Below are 23840 nucleotides of genomic sequence, written 5' to 3' on the forward strand. Positions count from 1 at the left end.
ACAAGCGTTTAGCTTCACGATGTGAAGGATTCAATGTTGGCTTTAGCTTTTGTATTCCAACAATATTCGAGAAGCCGATTACGTAAAGTTTGCATACCGGGTGGTGCGTCGCCGAGCGGAACATAGGAAATCCCATGTAAATTTTTTAAGGAGGTCAATTATTGGCTTCCCTGTACATTTTATAGAAAAAATGTAAGATAACTTTTTGAAGAGACCAATCTGGCAAACACTCGTGCAAAGTGTCACAAAATTTTAATTAGCGAATCTTGAATTATTCAATTAAATGTAATTGCAAAATTACCAAATTTTCGGTTCAGGTAAAACCAGACACCAGCCACTAGCAAACAATTTGTTATAAGGCTTTGTCAAATCTGACGTACAGCCGAATACAAGAAATGTTTTTTTTTTCGTTTTATCAATCTCACAACCATACATTCAAAGTAAGACACGTTAACATTACTTTTTTATCTAAACTTTTATTTAATATAACGATGAAGTTAAACCAATAACAATGATTATTATCGATTAGTAAAAAAATAATTTTATCATACTTAGAATTTAATTAAACCAATAATAGCAGTCTCAGAAATATTTTCAATTTATTTTCCCACCAAGCCTATCTGGTCCATTTCTGGACCCTATTGTTAGTAAATTCGAGTCCAAAGATATTGCAATAAATAATTGTAAATGTTTAACTCAGAAGATCGAAAATAGATCCGAAAAAAGAGTGAGAGAACAGAACTCTTAATATTTTACTAAGTGTGTAAAGATAAAATAAAATACAATAACTTTTTTAAAAATAATAGAGAATTACATAAAAACATCAATTAATCAAATGTTCAAACAACCCCTCACTAACAGCTAAACAATATTCTAACCGATCATAAAATTCATTTCTAACGTTACAAAGTTGATATTGGGAATTTTTATTACATTCTACCGAAATAGCGTTTTGTAAGTGGTTTAGATTCTCAAATTTTACACTTTTATAAATGATACTTATACAAATATTTCTTAAAAAAATTCCTATCATTATTTGCTCTTTCCACCATTTAAAAACACAATGTCATTCTTCCCTCTTCATCTCCTTCCTGCAGCTCTTGATGTTTTTCGAATTTATACGAATAATATTTGTGTCTTTTTTAAGTGCGCAATACCATTGTATGATGTTTATTTACCTCTTGCCCAAGAACCCTCGTGTTTTCCTCCACACTCAGTAGAATGTTAAGATGTCTGTTCTCTCTTTCTTCGGCTCTATTTTCGATATCCTGAGTTGAACATTTACAATTATTTATTACGGTACCTTTGGACTCGAAGTTATTGACAATACGTTTAATAGTTGAAATGGACGGAATGGGCTTGGTGGGGAAATAAACTGAAAACATTTCAGATACTGCTCTAAAAATGTTTTCCGCATAATGCCACTTAATTATGGCTATTTTTTCGTCGATTGAATAATTCATACTTGTTTTCAAATATCGACCTGTCACTGATTTATTGACACTTTTCCTCACGTCAGTGATAATATTCATTTTACTAGTTCCCCTTTGGTTTTACCTGAACCGAAAATTTGCTAATTTTGCAATTACGTTTAATTGAATAATTCAAGATTCCCTTGTTAACATTTTTTGAAACCTGGCACAAGGGTTTGCCAGATTGGTCTCTTCAAAAAGTTATCTTACATTTTTTCTATAAAATGTACAGGGAAGCCAATAATTGACCCCCTTAAAATGTACATGGGTTTTCCTATGTTCCGCTCGGCGACGCACCACCCGGTATTTTATTTTAATGACCAAAAATTGTAAAAGCCTTTCTCATCTATAGCAGTAGTCATCCTTGTACCACACATGGATCAAGTTATTTTTTAACAATTTCATAAATATCATGTCTGACCCAAAATATCCTATTTCTGCAGGACATCGTTTAAACGGTTCATTTGGTTTTAAACACAGTTAGGTGGGCAGCTATTTTACTGTTTGACACTCCTGACAAATATAGATATACTTGAGTGGTTCTCGAACGGTTCTGAACTGATTTTTGCCTTTAAATTTTTCTCACTTTTATTATTCTCCTAAAAACAACTTACAGTAAAGGAAAAACTAAACATTTACGAGGGTGAATCAAATATTAACCGGAATTCTTTTTTTGTTTTTCTATGCTACACGCTGTATATATTTTTTCCCTGAAGTTTGGAATCTTCGCCAACATATAATAGTCACAGGGTAGATTAGATCAGGCTTGTTGTGAGTAAGGCACCTTGTATACCTCCACTGCGACCCTAGGTCTATTGTGGCTCACTCCTAGGTGTTTATACTTCCCCAATCAAGTCCGCCCTCTTTAAGAGTTCGATAATTTGACTGGGAAAATATGATAGTCTCTCTCAGTAGCGCTTTGCTTTGTTGTGCACCAGGTTTAAGATTGTACGTTTTGCCGTCTTGTAGGCAATAATGCTAGTTCTTTACATATCAGGTTGGATTCTGCTCCTTTTTTGGCTAGCTTGTCAGATGCCTCATTTCCTGTTAGCCCAGCATGTTCCGGAATCCACATTAGGGTAATTAGTTCCCTTCCCCAAACAGTATAAGCTCGTTTTTGCAGCTTCATATTGTTCTAGATGTACAGGTAGGGGATTTTAGAGCCGCCTGACTGTCGCTGTAGATTTTAATGGTTCTGTTTTCAAGTTGCATTTGGTTAAGCATTTTTGCACAGATTTCAATGGCTTGTACTTCCACCTGAAAAATTGATGAGTGTTTCTCAAGGTACATAGATATTTCTATCCTTCAGTTATTGCGGTACATTCCAGCTCCTACTCCAAAATTGGTTTTGGAGCCATCTGAATATACTCGGATGTCCACTTTCTCTAGTTCTGTTTCTGTTCCCACTCCCCTTGGTCTGGTATATTTACCCAGTATGAACTTGTGTTCAGTGTTTTTCTTGGCATTAGGTCTGATGGCTTACCAAGTGTACTGTGATTGCACACTTTCTTGATCAGTTTAGTTGATTCCATCCAGACTTTGTTTATTGAGATGTCATTTATGACATGGTGCAGCTTGTAATTAGTTCTTATGGCTTCCCCCTGCAGGTATTTATGTGCAGAGGGGTCAGTCCAAGTACTACTTCCATAGCGGCTGTCGGGGTAGTTCTGATCGCCCTGCCTTTGAAGGCTGTTAAGTTTTGTTTTAGCAAGTTGTTGTGTTGCTTTGCTCCACCACACCACAGAATCGTAGAATATCGTCGGTTTGCCGACCTGTGTGTATACCCACTACATCTGTTTTGGGTTCATTCCCCAAGGTTTGCCGCACATCCTGCGACACTTCCATAGGGACAGTTTTGCTTTCTTGATTGTTTTGTGAAAAGTTCCAATTAAGCGTCCTATTCCAAGATATTTCGCCTCTTAGGATTGGCGATTTAAGTTCTCCCATATTCCTTTTTCTGGTGAATAGCTAGTCCCAGCGTAACAAATCTGGGCTGTATGGAGGATGCTAAAGAGTTTCCCAATATATTCTCCACTGAATGTGCTCTGGAATTGTCTTGAAGAAGTATGACATTTCTTCAGGGGGACACCGCGTCTTTGTAAACAGAATTTGCTACCTTCAATAGCTGGCAGTTGTAGGCATCATTACCATATGGTATACCACATGTTATACCACTCATATTTTGCACACTTACTTATTTCTTTGGCCTAATCAAACCATCGAGTCAAAATTTCGCATAATGCCGAATACGAGCTCACTGAAAGAGACAAATTTGAATTAAGAACCAAACAACGGATTTCTTATGTTTGCTTGCGAATTGTAATAGATGATAGATAAGATAGTATATATTTTTTTAAAGCGTGTAGAAAGTTCTAAAGCGTCTAAAACTCGCATCGCTGTAGACTCTACCGTATTTAATTTTTTTCCCTATTTATTTTCGGTACGCTAACCCTAGCCAGAATTGACTCGTGATCGGACAACCCAGAAGGAATAACCTGGACAACACAATTTAGCTCACGGACCAAATTTAAACAGATGTAATTAATTAATGCTTGTATGTATATCAATAATGATGTAATCAATAAAAAACCCAGATTATTAGTTTTTACTTCAGTGATATTGATTTAAGTATTCTTGGAATGATCATTGTTGATAAGTTGAGTTTTTTTGTCATGTGTATTTTTCTCGGGTTGATTCATAAAACTTTTTTCAAGTTTTTTAAGCTATTAACTTGTTGCAGATCAAGATTCATTTCAATTTATCTACTGTGTTATTACAATGGTTCTTTAAGCATTTTTGTTGAAGAAGGTATTCTATTCTATCGATAAGCTTTTCTTGTATATAATTATCATACTATCCTTTTGTTGCTGTTTGCCCTATCGTACTATTTGCTTATTTATATTTAAAGCTTTGTCAATAACATTAGTTTATATGTATCAAATTTTGGAACAGTAAGTACTTTCTAACAAATATTCTAAAGGAAGATTTGCAGGCATTTTAAAAAATTCCGTTGCCTATTCAAGTTTAAGTAATTCGTCAGGTTAGGTCAGGTATTTCTGTCAGCCAATAAAGCAGTAATCTTTGGTCAAATATTAACCCTTTATGAACTTTATAATGTATTAAAGTTTTAAGCTGAAATGTGTGAAGTGTCCCAATCTTCTAATTTATATGCAGAGTAGTGTTTGATATATCAGAGGAGAACATTGGTAATATCCTTCATGTTTCAGGAAATATTAAAATTTAATTAATTTAATATGCAACCAGTTACCGTTATTTAATACTTCAACGTAATAAAATAAAAATAAAGTAGGTAAGGATGTCGTTAATTTTCGTTTTATCGTCGCAAAGCCATAACCGAAAGAAAATAACGGTTGTCATAACCGTTGGTGTCGTACTTCTATTTCCAACTTGTTGCACTCTGATGTAATTTTTAATTAGCGCGACGGTATTTGCGGCATATTGCATTTGAAAAAATGAATCATAATATGGCAAAATTTATGATATACAGAGGCGTAACAAGAAACTTTTAAACGGGCGGGAAGAAGAAAACTGTAGAAGGTAAAAACGATTTTGACAAATTTCGGTTTTATTCGGATATCTCCCGAAGTATTCGAAATTTTAAAATATTTTAAACGTCATTTTATTAAGCTCTAAATTGCGCAACTTTACCTCCATGTAACCGACCCCGAAACTCTTACGGTTTCCGAGATCCCAATGGTCACCCTCGAATTTGGGACACCCTGTACAGTGCGATCTCAATACAATTTGTGTTGCTCATTTTCAAGAACTGGTTTCGGCTTATAGTTATAATATGGTATCTTTGCTACTGATAAGAGCAGTTTAGTTTCTTAGAGCAATTTAGTTTTTCTGCGAGCTCTTGGTGCAGTATCTTTGCAATTAGACCATGCAAAAGTTTGACATCCACCGGTGACATGCTAGATATATTCCGTTGTCTCACATCCATACCTACATCTGTCACTTTGTATCGTCGGGTCACCTATGACAAACTTTAAATAATTTCTTGATCCTGGATAGCCACAAGAAACCCTTCAATTTCAAGGAAAAGCTGTCCCGAAGTCAACCAGTAGTTCGATACCGCTATATTTTGACATACTCTTGTTAAACCTCGTGAACATATCTGCGATGCAGTGGTTTTTCCATCCAAGCGTGCATTTTTTCTTGCTCGGTGCTATGGTGTATGGGCAGCTCCAGCTCCTGTACTTTAAGTATTGTTGAGTATGCTTCACATACGGCACAATGAATGTGTGATGTTTCAGTCTTTCTTAAGCAAAAGGAACATAAGTTACTAATTTGCTGAATCAACTGCTTCTCTATGTCGGCCATTCCTCTTTACTTTCAATTTCGTGTTTGTGACCCAATATCTTCAATATTGCGGAGGGTTGTTGAGTGGGGTCAAAAATAAAACAGAAACCTGTTTACCTAAATGTCGACGTTTCGACTTATATTAAGTCATCCTCAGGACACTGAAATGGATTCAAGTAATTACAGAGACAAAACAAAGTAATTTCAAGTACATAAAAGACACTATTAAAATAAATGTTCTTTAAGTTACAAAAACTAAAACAACAAAAAACAAAAACCACGACACAGTTAAAATTACATTCAGGTACAATCCGTTAAAAATTTTTTTTATAAAAAAAACAGTATAAAATTTATTTTTTTTTTATATACATTACACCTCTTACCTAAGTCTGGGTTTCTTAAGTTATAATTAAAACACATTTATAATAGGAGCGTAGAATTATTTTTAATATGGGTTAAATTGTAGGTGTTATTGTGGGCAAACTAGAATCAACAACAAGCCAAGAAACAAATGTTTTTATTCTTCCGAGCGTTTATTTATTTAATTTTTATGATTCAATGTTATGTTGATAAGTTAAGGATTAGTAGATAAGGAAGATGTATGTATCTATACGTTCAAAACCAGAAACTTAATTTGTTAATGCACTGTGTGATCTAAATTTGGGACATACACTCTTTGACAAAAATAAATTTTATATTTTAGTTTTATCTTTTTGGTAGTAAATTAATTAAATTATAGTAACTTGCATTTAGATCATCGGTGTCTTGTTTTTTATTAAAGCTTTCTTTATACTTTTTTATATTAACCATTTCTAGTAAAATTGTTTTTTTATAATTTGATTCTCTGCCAATGATCCGAGTGCTGTTAAAATCAAATTGGTGTTGTTGATTGAAGGAGTGTTCTGCTAGAGCAGTCTTCCCAGATGCTGCGCAGTTCGTTGGTTTTACGCTTCTTTCGTGTTCGCTAATTCTGATTTTTAAGTACCTGCCCGTTTGACCCACATACAGACCTTGACAATCAGAACAGGGTATTTTATAAACCACGCCACTTTGTAACTCATTTGGTGTTTTATCTTTGAGTTTTCAGGAGTATTTGTTGATGGTATTTTCATTTTTGAACGCTATTCTGACTTCATCATCAGAAACAACTCCTGATAGCCTTTCAGACAAACCTTTGACATAAGGAATTTTTGCAAATTTATGTTTTTGGTTTTCTTTGACTTTAATAGGTGCAGGGCTGTTGTTTAGGATTTTGTTTAATAGTTTATGAGGAAAATTGTTTTTTAGTAAAATATCTTTAATTTTGTTAACATTTTTTTTATGAAAACTGGAGTGAGATAAGGCTATTGCGCGGGATTTTAGGTTGCTAATTATGTTTAATTTTTGTTTAAATGAGTGATTTGATTGGTAGTTAAGAAATCTCTCAGAGAAAGTGGGTTTGTGATACCAATCAGTGATGATTGTATTATCATCTGTTCTGATTAATAGAATGTCTAGAAATGGAAGTTTTTGATTATTTGTTTCGCACTCTATAGTGAACTGTAATTTAGGGTGGAAACTGTTAAATATACTTTTTATGTTTTCTATTTCAGTTTTTGGAATACACGTGGCAATGTCGTCAACGAATCTTTTAAAAAATGGTAACCTAAATTTTATTTTCCCCATACAATATTTCTGTAATTCTGACATAATCAGATCAGAACATATAGGTGATAGACAGTTACCCATTCCAAGACCATAGATTTGTTTGTAATATATATTATTGAAAGTAAAATAACTATTTTCAAATACAAACTCTAAAAGACTTAAAAATTCTTCTAAAGGGATGTTACAGTGGTCTTTGATAAGGTGCCATTTATTTTGGACTATATTTTTAATTAAATCAGTTGGTATGTTGGTAAATAAAGATATTACATCTAATGATATTAGAATAAAGTTATTTGGAATTTTAAAATTTTGCAATTGCGTGACTACTTCAAAGGAATCTTTTGTGTAGAATTGATCTTTTTCAAATGCTAAGTTAAGTAAATTTGCTAAATATTTACTGAGATTATATATTGGAGAACCTACAAAACTTACAATTGGTCTTAGAGGAGTATTTTCTTTGTGTATTTTTGGTAAAAAATACATTTTTGGAGGCACTCCGTTATTGCATTTTAGTTTTTTCATTTGATCTTTTGAAAAGAAGTTTGATTTACACAAGTTTTCTAATAGTTTATTAAGTTTGTTCTGAATAGACGTAGTGGGGTCTTTGTTTAAAATTTGATAGGTATCTGTATTTGAAAGAAGAAGGTTTGATTTTTGTAGGTATTCTTCCTTATCTAACGCGACGGTGACATTGCCTTTATCAGCCCTAGTTATTAAGATATTATTATGTTTTTTTAAGAATTCTTTCGTTTCGTTACTGTATTTTAGGAGGGTTTTTTCAGATTTATTTAATTTATGCAGAATAGATGAGTTTATAAAATTAGTAATTATGTTAATAGATTGGTTTCTTTTTTGTATTTTTAACTCTTCATTATTTGAAAGGCCAATGGCATACTCTATATCGATTATAATCTGCTCAAGAGGAAAGTTATGATTATCATAAGGTAGATTAAATTTATTGCCCAAAGCTAAAGTTGCTTCTACATTTTTTGGAAAGGTGTACTTTGTTAAATTTTTAAACCATTTTTTGTTTGTTGTTATACTGTCAATTCCAGTCTGCTCCAAAATAAGACTTTGTAATTTCTTTTTTTGCTTTTGTTTCTGTTCTTTAAAATGACAATTATAGTACGAAAATTGCGATTGCTCATAAGACAAAAATATGTTATTCGGTAAATTATTTTTAACAGTTTGTTTAATAAATTTTAAATCATTTTCTAGTAGGGACCAAAAACTTTCCAGTGTGTGTACACAATCTCTAAATTAAGCGATTTTTTTTGAAAGTCTCTAAACAGATTAAAACATTTGTTTTTAAATGGAGTCTCCTCTACTAGTAAATATTGCAAACAATTAATTGATCTACTAAGATGTAATGGAAGTACCTGGTTGGTTCTACATTGTAAAAGAAAACACTTGTGATTTCTGTAATTCGCAAGTTGTCTGCTGATGTTCGCCCATTTCTTCAAGTATTCATAGGTTTGTATTCCATGATTACGTTTTATATTTTCCAAAAATCCCATGTTGTTACGTTCCAGTCTATCGATGTTCCAAGTTTTGGTTATTTTCAATTTCGTGTTTGTGACCCAATAATATAATATAAGTCGAAACGTCGACATTTAGATAAACAGGTTTCTGTTTTATTTTTGACCCCACCCAACAACCCTATATCATACCTACCCATATATCAAGGTAGCGTAGTTCGTTTTACGGCACTGCGCGGATGAGGCTTATTGGTTTTCGTTAGAAGTGTTCTAGCATTTCTTTGCAAATTTTCGATGTCCGAATGTCAAAATGCTTGCTTAAGGCTTTGCTACGGTGTTTGAAAGAAGCGACCATATCACACCATATTTAAACGAATCAGTCTGTCTTCTAATTAATAAAAGATGTCATTGTCATATAGCCTGCTTTATTTTGAAGCTAAGAAATACCAAAGTCAGAAGAATGGTGGTCTATGCCTATCTATCTAAAGTGTATGACTCATTTCCCTCTGTAGTACGCTTGTACGTTTCTTCTTCTTCTCGCACTTTCGAAGAAGAACCAAAGAAATATTGATTTTCAAATAAGCATTACTTTCTGCGCACATTGCATTTCTTATTATATTTCTTCTCATTTAGTTTGGATTTCATAAAAAATAGAAACTTTATCTATTAAAATGAAGTCAGTACTATTATTTAGAATACTGTGATCCCAGTATGTATCCTCGTCATTTTCAAATAGAGGTTCCGGAGTATACCTGTAATTTGGTATCTCATCTGTCGGCAAAAGATATAGTTTTTATATTATGTTGGGGCAAATGTCTTACAACCTCCGGTAACATGCTGAATAGACTTCGACCTTTCCCATCCGTACATTTGTCACACTCTATTGTTTGATCACCTACAACAAATTTTAGAAAGTTTCTTGTTGGAATTACTTGATCTTGTATAGCCACTAAAAACCCTTTAGATTTAGGGAAAAGCTGCGCCATAGTAAACCAAAGTTTGAATTTGAAACTTGCTCACCTAGTTCTTTGACTACATCAGGACTTGATGTAGTGATGTTTATGTTGTTTATGACGTTTGTGTATAGTGAATAGGTGCATGCAGAAATGCCATACTTTTTTTAAACTTTCCTTTGAATGAATTTGGATTTGTTTTATTCCTTAATAATTATAGTTTCTTCGGCGTCCATTGCTTCGATGATCTTTCCGTTTCTAGTATAAAGTATGTTTCTAGTATAAACTATGTTAATGGTGTGGTATTTATCTAATGCTTTCTCTAAGTCATTTCTATGTTGCTAAAGGATCCTTCTACTATTGGTAGCATTTGGTCTCGTCAACTGGTTTGGGGTATCCGCTAACGACCTAAGATCATCCATATAAATGAATATTATTATTTTTATATTTAATAATTATTGTGGAATTTAAACATTCTTTTACTTCAACAATAAAATGTGCAGGCGCGCCATCATGCATCAACAATATTCTGATTCTATTTAAAATTGGTTCTTCTTCTAACAGATCCTCCCTATATGAGCAAATCCTTCTCTAGAGACTGGTGATAGCTTTTTTGGTAAGGACACAATGAAATAATTTCGTCTCAAACATTTAACGTAAGATTTTGTTCATAGTTTAATTGTATAACTGCATGGAGGTTTTCGTCGTCCTAAACTTGATTATGTTGTTAATTTTTATCTGGAGAAGTTATAAATATTATTTTAAGGCCAAAAAATGAATTAGGCAGTTCTGAATTGCGCTAAAAAACGAACTCCATTAAAGTTCTACGTTCTACACCAAAATCAGAGTTTTAGCTTAAAATTAGTTTTTGCTTACTGCATGTGGATTGACTTGATTTACTGATGACAAAAATTGCTTTTTACTAAATGTCTTTGAAACAAATTTCTTGTAATAAAATGTATCTTCGTCAATATGGATGTTCATCATACTTTGCATTAATCTTAAACTTCTTTTCCCCATCCCCCTAAGACGATTATAATTAGGTCTAATTTCTCAATCAGATTTCTAGTGATATAAGTGTATCTTATTATTAATAAAAACATCAACGAGTTAACATTAAAAGTGATCTACGGAGAATTCCATTATAAGATTAACGAGTAGAGAACCGTAAATTTAAAGTAATAAAATTATATAATATCAGCATGAACACCCAGAAATGTTAAACACTCTTGTTATCTTGCTTAGACAGATTCTCAATATTGCAAAGTGAGGAAAAAATTGTTTTAGTGTAAATTAGGTTGATAGATTAAAAGCAAATCATACTTTATTATGAGAAGATAAGATATACGTCAACCTTCGCTTGGGTATATACATCTTTTAAAGAAAAAGGCCAGCTTGATACCAGCCCAAAAAAGCTTCAATAGCATCCAGTTGGTAACATCTTTTTCCTCTATGTAGCGACTCACATTTACAAAATTGACAAAGTTTAAAATTACTCTGTTGTATAAATCAGCAATATGCCTTTTAGTGATTAATTTATGGTTTTTATACTATTGTTGATGATGATCTTTTTAAATTGCTAGTATCTTTCAAGTATATTATACAAAAACACGTGATTGGAAATTCATGTCAAGGCTCATCCTTATCGCTGCCTCACCTTGTACTTATGTAGGTATAGAAGACAAATAATAATAAAAAAACACTATAATTCAATAAGTTATATGTGTATTTATTTGTATTTTTTTTCAGTTCCGAAGAAGTGTCCAGGATATCCTACAACCGAAACACACCGACCAGTTTTTAATCAGATGGCTTAAAGGTAAGTACAAAAAACCCTATCTGAATTTAAAAAGCATCTTAATTAACAAATTATTTTAGCAAGATCGTGGAATGCCGAGGCAGCAGAAAAAATGTTACGACAAGTGAGAAAACCGAATAAAAGATTTTACTTTTTAACTTACTTAAAATTTTAGTCAATTAAATGGAGGATCCAATGGGAAGTTGATGGCGCTCTAAAGGAGTGGACACCTCCAGAAGCTATACGCCTTTATTATCCAAGCGGAGTGTGCGGATTTGATAAGGGTGGTTCTCCAAGTAAGTAATCTTTTATTGCAAAATACTTTTAAAATAGTAATAATAATAATAGACGACTTTTTATTAAACTCAGCGAAGGGCAGCCAAAGCTGTTTGCTTAACCGAGCATACAGAAATCAGCAATACATAATATTATAAATTACATGGCATAAACAGTCCTAATTAGTAACAATAATTATGATAATGAGAAATTCACAATTTCAATCCAAATATATAAATATAAGTTCACAACCCTGGTATATAGAACTATATTTACTCAGCATAAACCATTTTATGTTTTTCTTAAAACTTGACAAACTACAATTTTGAAGATTATTATGCAATTGTTATATACTTTTGAAGTAAGAAACGAAAAGCTACGTCAGAACATAGCTGTGCGATGCTTTGGTATATTTAAAAGGTAATAGTATTTGGAAGTGTGATACGATTATGAGTGGAGAATCTAAAGTTAAACGATCTCTAAGATACTTGGGCGCTTCACTAAAGAAGATTCTATGAAGAAAGCATGCGAAGTGTAACGTCTCTCGATCCTGCATATTTAACCACTTCAGTGCAAGTAGCTTGTATCTGACGTGATCACGGACCCTTAAATTTTAAATAAAACGTATACATGAATTCTGCAAGCGTTGTAATCTTTTTTTTTTGATGTTACATCCAGGGCTGGGCCATACACAAAATTACAATAAGCAGTATAAGAGGAACCAATGTTTTGCACAAAACCTTTCTCAACGGCAGTTCGACTATATCTTTACTTTTGCACAGATTCCGCAATGACATATACGACCTTTGAAGGACCCTTGCCAATTGGCTGCGAAATCATAACTTAGAATCAATTATAATGCCGAGATTCTTACATTCTATCACGATCGGGATTGGAGCTTAGGATACATGAATAGCCAAATTATTCGTTGCCCACTTATGATCAGGACCGTATTATATATATAATCAGGATCGTATTACGACCGACTTCGACGGATTCAGTCGCAACCTAATATTTTTAAAATATTCACTTACTGACTATAAACACTCATTCAATCGAAGAACAGCTTCGTCCGTATTTACTTTAGAAAAACTGGTATATATTTGGGTGTTATCCGCGTATCGTTGAATTATACAATTATTGATAATAGAATTCATGTCACACGTATAAATAACAAAGAGCAAGGAGCAAGGGTCCCAAAATTGATCCCTGTGGCACGCCTTCAGTCAAAGGCCTCAAAGATGATTCCCTATACTTAAAACGCACTGACTAAGTTCTACCTAATAGGTAGCCTTCAAAAAAACGAATGGACGAAAGAGAAAATCCCAAAGAACTGAAATTAGCGCACAAAAGCTTGTGATCTATCGTATCAAAAGCCTTGCTGTAATAAAGCAGAACCAGTGCTGTAGTATTACCCTTATCAGCTGCTTCATATATGTCGTCTAGGACGCGCAATATGGGACGCCTTTACGAAAGCCTGATTGATTATATCTAAGGAGAGAGTAGTGCTTTAGATAAGTAGCCACTTAGGTGTAAATTATTTTTTCCAGGATCTTAGCGCACACACATAACAAACTTATAGGTCGTCGTCTGAAATATATTTCTAGCAAGACGGCGCTCCTCCTCACTATGTTCTTCCCGTTCGGCAATGGCTAGACGAGTTTCCAGATAAATGGATAGGGCGAAGGGGGCCTATAGAATGGCCTGCTAGATCTCCTGATATAACGCCGTTAGACTTTTTTCTATGGGGTCATTTGAAATCTATTGTGTAATATTTTCATATTTTTGTTTTCTATCTGAACAAATTGACGTATTTCGGCGTTTTTTTTTTAAACAGTGGTTTTCGATAAGTCCGCGGTCGGAAGTTTTCAAATGAACACCCTGTATATACACTAACTCACCACAGAGAGGAATAACTACAGCAATAGTCCGTTCAAATGCTGTGACCATCTAATAAATTAGTTTTAAGCGGACGGTAAAAATTACCAATAGCAACATTTATCCCTCCCACTCTGACCATCACCTAAAGTTGCTCAAAGCTTTCTACAGATACAGTATCAATTGGTACCGCTGAAAGGTCGTCTCTTATGTTAATGCCTACTCCCTCTCCCCGAGATCTGCGATCCTTCCTATAAAATTTAAAACTAAAATAAAAAAATTTAAGTTCTGTGTCTTTTAAAGCTAAAGATATTTTAATAGCAGCTTTTGTGTTAAAATAATGCACTCTAACAAAGTCTTCAGGTACCACCTTGACATTCAAAGTAGAATAAAGCTTAACAAGATCCCAAGTGATTACCCTTGTATCACTATGACCATTAAGGGGAAATCCAGACAGGTAAATATTTTGATGGATTTTTTTCATATTCTCTAAATCGGCAGCTCTTTCTAGTCTCTCCACTTTCTCTTTTAGTATTTTATTTTCCTTTGATAATTCGGAAAATATTTCAGACATAATTCGATTACGCTCTCTTTCCTCTTCAAATTGTTCATTAATGAAATCCATGGATCTTTTCACGTAGTTCCTTTATTAACGTCTTAAGTTCCATCATGTCACCTTCGGACTTAGAAGATGAAGCCAATACCGCAAATAGTCGTCTACTGCTGCTGTCAGAGTCCTTGCAGTTCCAGGGTGTTTTTTGCATCAATCTAGCCTCCACCTTAGTTACGCCTCCACAGTCGAGATGAAACATCGCAGAACAGCGCCCACATTGCAGCTTCAGACCCCTGCTCACACTTTGGCGACAAACCTTGCAATTTTTATTAGATATGCCCGTAAGGTATATGAAGAAAGCAGAATACCTTTGGCAACAACGTCGCATGGATAATTTGTATGCGACTAACTAACAAACAGTCCAAAGTCCAATATGCCGTGCTAAATTTCAGTTAAAAAAGTTTACAGGTCTTATTAAAATAGTTTACAGGTTATTCATAAAAAACCTTATAAAACCAGGAAAGCTATTCTGATTACATGTTTTTTTTCAAGAAGGCATTACTCTAATTCCAAGATGCGATAATAACTCCACTTCCACTCCTCCAAGTTTTTTCTTGTAGCAGAGAATAGAGGATGCACAGTTAAACTTTGTATTTGCTGGTCTTGGCCTTCTTAGGTGAGCCTCTAATTCTAATCTCTACTGAATCATCTAGGAGTGCATTAATGGTACATGTCTTTGAATTCTAATCTTAATATAAAATTTGTTCTCGGCGCTTAATATTATGGTATCATCAGTAAGGCCTTGATTAGCAAGTGGGTCATTAATAAGTTAAAAACTAGAGGGAATAGAAAATAAATAATTAGATAATAAGTCTTGGGAGACTTTTGCTAAGGCCGAATTGACCATACAGTTTAATTCTCGGAGGATATCTGTTTAAAAATTAATCTTTTCTTCGCGTTTTTACTGATGAAACAGATGAGAATAATTCTTACCCATCCGCTCGAGAATGTTCATTACATCACTAATCATAGCATCGGGAAGGCGATTGAAACTAGAGGTGTCATTTTTTGTGACTTCCCTAGGAGCAATTGAACATAAGAAGCTTTAATAGCATATAGCAGAAGTTTAATCCTGTTGTTATATGTATAGTGGCTATAGTAGCTACAGAATACACACTAAAATAAAAACCGCTGAACGGTATACTATTAAGCTTAGACAAACTAGTGACAGAACGGAATATTCTAAAGAATTACTAATTACAATAAAAAACAATTAATTTTGCCGGTTAGCTGCATAATATAAATAATACAAATAGGCATATAATAACTCGCATGAGGGAAAAGCTTCGAATGTGAAAACTGCCGGAACTGTTCGCTGATGGATAACCTTCAAAACCTCTTAAAAGTATTCGCAATGTCCACTTAAAAGTATTAAGAGTAGAAATACTATATGACTTGGAGCCTATGAAAGACGGCAAAGCTGCTGGTTCTGATAGAGTTTATCAAACTTTTCGATGATAATGTAATTTATATCAAACCTCTTCAACCGTATTAATGTAAGAAAGAAATTCCTAAACAATGGTTATCATCCACTTTTGTGTACAAGCCTTGAAGCCACACCTTGAAGTTGTTGTAAAGATCATTCACAGAAGAATTTATTAACTGGAAAAAGACATAAGCAATACACAATTTGGACTTCGCGAAGGACGTGGAACACGAGAGGCGCTTTTTAGGATTGAGTTTTTTTTCAAACGAAAAGATTTGTATTGATATGAATCAAGTATGCATGTTACATCGACTTCGAAAAAGACTGTGACAAAGTGAAACATGACAAATTACATCAGCTGTCCTTATCAAAAACAGCGACGACGTCAGAAAAATTATTAATATATATTGGGGCCAAACTAATACAATGGTAGAAAACCAAGCAATAGAAGAAATGCAGATTCGTCGTGGTATGAGACAAGGTTGCATCCTATCACCGCTGCTATTTAAGATCTATAGCGAGGCTATTTTTACGGAAACTCAAGGCTGAGGTACTGGCAATAGTTATAAATGAACTGATAAAGAAGTAACTAATAATATAAGCTCTGCTGATGACACCGTCTTGTCAACAAGCAATCTTAAAGACACACATCATCGATTAGAAAAGTAAAATGATCAATGCAAAAGAATATGGACTAAAAATTAAGTTTAAAACAAACTAAGTTAATCGTACAAAATTCCCACAAGACCACACTACGACAGAAAATGTGCTGACATATAAATAATTCAAGTCACATAAATAAATCTCTAGAAACTTGCATAGAACAATCGGGTATCCAAACAACAGAAATAAGAACGAGGATAGAGATAACCAGATCCACATTCATTAATTTTAAAAAGTTATTTACGTGTCGATATATTGACATGGAACTTAGGTTAATAGGAACTTAGGCTAATGATGTTGCAGCAGATGCTTTTGAAGGATGGATCCCAAGAAAAACCACATGGAAAAAACTAAAAGGCTTTGAAATGTGTTACTACCGTAGAATGTGGCGTCTTCTCTGGATCAATAAAATTACTAATGCCGAAACGCTAAACCGCAAGCAGAATGAGTGCGAAATCATTAACACCATAAAAAAATGCTTCAAAAGAAAGATTAGTGTAAAGCGGAGAATTGGCAGACACTGGGTATCCCAGCTAAAAAACTTAAGAGAATGGTTTGATTGTAATAATGTTCAAATATTCAGAGCTGCAATCCACAAGGTACGGAATGCTGTGACGATATTAAACCACCAATGTGGAAATGCACTACAAGAAGAAGAAGAAATCGGTTAGTTGGACTTAAATAAAAGTAGTACAGACAGCAAGCATGTGCTTAGTTTCCATAGATGCATGGAGACTCGATATCTAATATGCCCAGTCTTCCATGGGTACAAACGTCCAAGGTGCTCTATTAATGTCAATAATCGCACTATTAGAGCACGGTATTGAAAAATAATTTAATTTTTACACACTCTAATTTACGATTAATTAAATCTAATTATAAATATACATAACTGTATAAGTTTTAGTTGTTTTTCTGTAGCAGAACTTTTCTGATGCTGGGGTAGCAAGTCTGGTTGTGCTGCCCTTAGTGACATATAAAAAATCTAAAAACGATCACATAAATTATTCAGTATTCTTTTAATGTTTATATTTTATATTCTATTGCAGTAATTATACTTTAAAAGCTTATTCATATTTCAGTTATCGTTGTTCCTTTCGCTGGCTTAGACATAGTAGGTCTTTTACATTCCGTAACAAGACAGGATCTAATACGTACTACTATTAAGATAATAGAAAATAATTTGGAAATGGCTGCTGAAACTCGAGCTAATAGTGTATTTGTTATTTTTGACATGGAAGGATTTAGCTTAAGGCAATATGCTTGGAGGCCAGGTAATATTTTGTATTACAACTTATATATGAGCATAATATTCAATGTTCAATGTTCAATGTTCAATGTCATAGTTTACAAATAATTTATGATAGTAATATACACAATTCTAGATGACTGGAACTTCAAGATTTAAAAAACTAAATAATTTAATAGTTCACTATAAACCTTTTGATCACTTGGATACTCGTTTGCGTCTTAGCTATCTTCAAAAGAAAACTTGAAACTAAACTATTACTACTAAGATACATTTTCTTAAAGAATGAAAATTATATCATTAGTATGGAGATATAAATTCTCGTCCATATTTCCTAATTTATGTTCTTTAAACCAGGAATTAGTTTAGTAAACTGAAAAATTAAAAACCTTGTTGCAATTAAATTATCACCCTGGACAAGATTCGAACTCACGACTTGTGCATCTCCAGTACCAACGCTTAATTACCGACACCATGTCTTGGAGATTTTAGTTGTTTAACGCAATCCCACATTCATTGCCACAGTTTTTCTACACCAGTCCTACTAATGTAACTTATTACTAATGAAGACTTCGTGAAGATTTGTTAAAATTACCAAGTAAGCGAAGGCACGTAAGGTCAAACCAATTGTTGGAATCTAGGCCTTTGAAACAACGGAATTTTGGAATTAGTAAGCTGAAGCTAGAAGTAACCTGAAGCTGGTTCGAATCCTTTTAATCTCTTCGCTCCAGGCTTTCCACCTAGGGAATTTAGCCAGCGTCACGTAGTGATATGACTCGAAGAGATATTTGCAGAAATGTTTGATTGATTTAAAGTGTGAAGAAAGTGTAAGGACTCGTACTAAAGCCTCTTTTTGCGGATTATATCTTTGTGGACAAATCTGTTAGGTTTCCGTCCTAATTTTGCAGTCATTGGCATGCAGATATTTGCAAAATCCTGTCCAATTACTAAACTAAATTTTGAACAAAAAAGAGAACGTTGCTTTATCTTTAAGACCGGACAAAATTCCTTCATTTAAAGAAACACTTTAACGTTAAGTAGTCACAATTATTTTTTGATAAATAACAGGTTTCGAATTATTGTGGGAGAGCAGTACCCCAACTCCGTACTTTTCTTTAGAAACACCAAAGATATAACACAACAAATACTATATATACAATATATACAACGAGAAATACGGGTTTATAGCTAAAAAACTAATCAGCATTTTTCTAACCATAAATCCAAGAAAAGTGATGATAAAGAAGCTTTAGCCGTGAATAGTCATAGCTTTGTGACCAGGCATCTTGTATTATCCGATTTTCTTATAGGAGGTCCATTATTAATTCATAGACAGTTTAAGTTAGTTTGGATCATTAAAAAATATTCTTTGGGGAATTTGTGCTGTCCAGGCTAAGCAATCGTTTTTTTTTTAATTTTAAGCCAACTAGTGTCTCATCTTATTGCTCTTTTTGATTTAAGCTGCTGAATTCATAATAGCATTGATTCAAATGTATGAAGCCAATTACCCAGAAATTTTAAAGGCATGTTTTATAATAAATGGTAAGAATATCAGACAAAAAGGAATCAATGTGTTTGACAACTGTTTATTTTTGCAGCGCCTAGAGTATTTGCCATTGCCTTTAATATAGTGAAAAAGTTCCTAAACGAATGTACGTTGGCAAAAATTGAAATTTATAAAAAAGAACCAAAGAAATGGAAGGGAAAGCTGCTGGAGCATATCTCTCCTGATCAGTTACCAAAACATTTTGGTGGAGATTTGGAAGATCCTGATGGAGATCCAAGGTATATAACCAAAGTGAGTATAAGTTATATGATTATTTATAGCAAAATAGTTTACATAAACAGAGTTATAAGAAGTTACTATAATAATAAGTGACATATTTACTAATAATAAACATTGGGTATATGAAACTTTCCAGATTAATCAAGGGGGCAAAGTTCCCAAGTCATTTTATACTAAAAACCTACAAATTGATGAAAATGCAACTTCAAAGCATGAATACATTACAACTGTGATAAAGAAAGGGGATAAGGTGACACTAGAGTATCCTGTCGAAGAAGAGGGCTGTTTTCTGAGGTAAATATATAGAAAAGATTTAAATTATTTGTCTCTACTTCTCATATAGCACAATGATATCTTAAAGAAATCTTTTTCAGAACATGTAAATCAGTACAGATGATGACAAAACCGAAGACATCTTAGAGATATGCCTTTTTACAGCGCCTTTAGGATGTCTTTTTTATAGCATTATTAAGGCTATCTACAGTGTGTCCCAGGATGAGCGAATTTATACGTAAAAATTACAAAAAATTTTGTAGTTGAAATTTGACCGTTTGGCATCCATCCTGCTTGATTAAAAAATAAAATTTAGCATATTTTTATTTTTTTTAAATCAAGCATGCCTTGATAGGAGCAATAGGAAGACATTTTTTAAATTTTATGAGTAGGTAAAGTAGTATTTCTAAGCAAGATATAAAAAAAGTTTATAAGGAAAAGTTGTTTAGAATGCAAAATTATCTCGGAATACCGAATTTCCTAAACATAGGCCTACTTTGATTTTTACGTTTAAATTATTTATTAATTAACAAAAGCCAAATAAATATTTTACTCTTTATGATCGGTAGGAGTTTGTTGCTCGTGGAATGCATACCGCTTATTATATTGGGTAATTTTTTTGCTGCTTTTACGAGTTTTTACAAACTTTTTTATCAGAATTTAGAAAAAAATGTTAAATTTGGAGCAAAAAATTTTCATTGTGCAATCGTATGGTAGTGGAAATAGTATGTCTTTAAAGTACGTTTTGAATCCTTTTCGTGAAAAATATCCGCAAGACAAGGTAACAATATCTTCTGCAAGATGACTTATTAAACTTTTTGAGGCCATGGGTAGTGTTAAGATGAAGAAACAGCGGAAAAAGAGATACGATGACAACGATGCTGCTACAATCCTTGCTTTGGAGTCAATTGCTGAGAACCCTCGGATGTCATTGCAAGCTAGGTCGGCGGTGCTGAACATGCATAAGCAAATCTGAATTACAAAGAATTTCAATGCTTTAATCATGCCAACAATATTAAAGCATTGAATGAAATGATATGATTGAATGAAATGATATGAAACCAAAGTACTTGCATACTTTAATCCAAGTGATGAAGTGCGCCGTTTATTATTTTCTGCTTGGTTAGGCGATACAATTTTAGAGAACGAGGACTTTCATAAAAAAAATAATATTCTCGGACGAATCTACTTTCACGACAAATGGTGTAATTTCATCCCAAAATTGTCGGTTTTGATCTAATGAAACGCCAAACTTTGTAATCCATGGCAAGAGGCAATATTATCAAAAAGTCAACGTATGGTGCGCCATATCTTACCACTTAGGTACTATTGGACCATACTTTATTGAAGGATTTCTTAATCAAAAAACGTATCGTCAAATTTTGGAAAGATTTTTTGAAGAATACTTAGAACCTTTACCAGTTAATCAAAGAATAAATTGTTATTTTCAACACGACGGCTGTCCAGCGTACTCCACTATTCGAATAGCAGAACGGTTAAATAGAACTTTTTCGAATCAGTGGATTGGAAGACGCAGCCCAATTGAGTGGCCGCCAAGCTCACCTGATTTAACCATTTCTGATTCCTATATATGGGGCCGGCTCAAGCAAATTGTTTATTCCGAGCTATTAGCAAATGACAGGGAATTACTAAAACAAAGAATTAGAGATGCTTGTAATTTTATTTCTATTGAAGAAATGAGAAATTTTTTTAAAATGTTTAGGAAAGATATTGAAAAATGTTTTGATAATGGAGGTAGCTACATTGAATAAATTTAACATAAGTAAATAGAATAAATTTTCTTGTTAAATTAGACGTACTATGTACATTTTATTACAAACATATTTTTGAGGATAGTTTGTAACTCTTGGATCAGTGATGTGACAACGGTGACTATTAGATAAATAAATTAGTTAGTTTTTCTCTAATAATTAAATATAAATAAAAAAATTAATTGGTACACAAAACGTAAAAATCAAAGTAGGCCAATGGTTATGAAATTCGATATTTGGGCATAATTTTGCATTCTAAACAACTGTTTCTTATAAACTTTTTTTATATCTTGCCTAGAAATACTACTTTACCTACTCATAAAATTTCAAAAATGCTCATATCAAGGCATGCTTGATTAAAAAAAAAATAAAAATATGCTAAATTTTATTTTTTAATCAAGCAGGATTGGATGCCAAACGGTCAAATTTTAACTACAAAATTTTTTGTAATTTTTACGTATAAATTCGCTCATCCTGGGACACAATAAAATCAAAAAGCATGTAATTAAAACAAAAAAATATTTACATATGTTTTAATGTTTTTCAACATAAAAAAAAATTAAAATATATATTTTTTATTAAATTTAAAGAAGATACAGATTACACAAAAATAACACAAAGTACAGTGTGCCCCTTTCGTATGTTTTATGGGGTTTCTCGCTTATGAAAAGAGATAGAGGGATGCGGCTTTCGCGACACTCTGCTACTTTTAAATGAAACCAAAGATGCACTAATTAAATTTGCCCTAGCTATATTCGTTCTGGTGCTATGGGGTGATTTTGAAAATATAGCATTTTTAGGCATTCTCTGTAATGACTCTCAGACATATTATAGAAGTAAAAACTGATGTTTGTAGATTTTTTACGTAGTATCCAGTAGCCTACTCAAATTTTCTTTAATGGTCACAACTTTTCAGATATTGAGATAACTATTTTTTAATGGGACACCCTATATATAATTTTAAAATCTCTTTCGGCTTTTCAAGAGCTTTAAAAAATATAGCATAGCAAAATTTAGCAAAAAGATTTTCTGCTGCAGTTTTAATTGTTGCATTTTGGCATGTTGCATTGAATAAATTTTATTCTTTAAATACCCCCACAAAAAATCCAAAACCGAGAGATCCGATGATCTTGGTGGCCATCGAACAGATCCATTTGTTTCAATTAATCTTCTGGGAAAATTTTCATTTAGCCAGTTTTGTATTATTTTAGCATGGTGGGCTGGAGCCCCATCCTGCTGGAAGAATATATCATTCAGTTGAGCCAGTGGAATATTTTCTAAAATATTCATTTTCAATTTGTAAGTACCCATTATAGTTAATTTTTTTTATAAATCTTGTAAACAATTTTTCGGTTAAAAATAAAGAAAAAAACATTGGATCCAAACCTTCCTTGACGCTTTCTTGGAAAAAGCAGGCGGGTATTTTCTTGACTCCAAAACCGCGAGTTGTGTCTATTAAGAATTCCCGAATTTGTGAAATGTGCTCCGTCTGACCAAATTATTTCTTTTTCAAAATAATTGTCCTGAATTTTCGTATTTATAAACCAATTGTAGAACTTCATTCCACGTTCAGAATTACCAGGGTGCAGATGATAAACAAGTTTATACTTGTTAGGTTTGAATTTATGTTTTTTTTTAAATCCTTTCCACTTATGTTTTAAAAACACGGGTCTCTTGATCTACTTTTCCTGCACGAAGTGGCTTTAACAACTGCTAAAATGTTGATCTTTTGATTCCTCTTTATTTTTGTTTTAAACTCGGTGTCCACATTTGTCCAAACATCTATCCAAGATTACATTTTTGAAATATTCTTCTATCGGGTTGTCTTCTTTCGGAATATCTACATGACAAAATAGATATTTGAAAAAAATACAAAAGTAAAGATTAACTGACCTGTTCAGGTAGAGTTCTAATATGAAGCAGGTATTCATATCATATTTCTTAAAGTTTTCAATTTTTTGGTTTCGAGCCATATTAAAAAATAATTAAACAACAGCAGGAAGAACAATAAATAAAAACAACGAATAACAATAAATATCAGCACTAAATTTGGAAAAATGTTACTAGGACTTACTTTAGAGAAGCAGAAACTCAAAATCAAATACCTGTATGTCATTAATGACAGAACGTTAATACTTTTGTTTTTTTCGTTATCATGGTTACCTACGGCTATCCACTATTACCAATTGTAGAACAAAATCATTTTGTTACGTTATTTATTAGAACAAATATG

The 23840-nt window shown here is 33.0% G+C and overlaps 1 protein-coding gene across 1 annotated transcript in view; it reads left to right on the forward strand.

The window, feature by feature from the left end:
• The window catches only part of LOC126741939 (SEC14-like protein 2), a 77375-nt gene that overhangs the window by 41157 nt on the left and 12378 nt on the right, over positions 1–23840 (forward strand). The window contains exons 2-8 of the mRNA XM_050448416.1: positions 11623–11692; positions 11752–11795; positions 11847–11967; positions 17610–17801; positions 19238–19318; positions 19375–19574; positions 19699–19856. Of these exons, the coding sequence (XP_050304373.1) occupies positions 11623–11692; positions 11752–11795; positions 11847–11967; positions 17610–17801; positions 19238–19318; positions 19375–19574; positions 19699–19856 (866 nt within the window). The remainder of the gene's footprint in view (positions 1–11622; positions 11693–11751; positions 11796–11846; positions 11968–17609; positions 17802–19237; positions 19319–19374; positions 19575–19698; positions 19857–23840) is intronic.

Source organism: Anthonomus grandis, chromosome 11 (assembly GCF_022605725.1).
Source record: "Anthonomus grandis grandis chromosome 11, icAntGran1.3, whole genome shotgun sequence".
NCBI classification, from domain to species: Eukaryota; Metazoa; Arthropoda; class Insecta; order Coleoptera; family Curculionidae; genus Anthonomus; species Anthonomus grandis.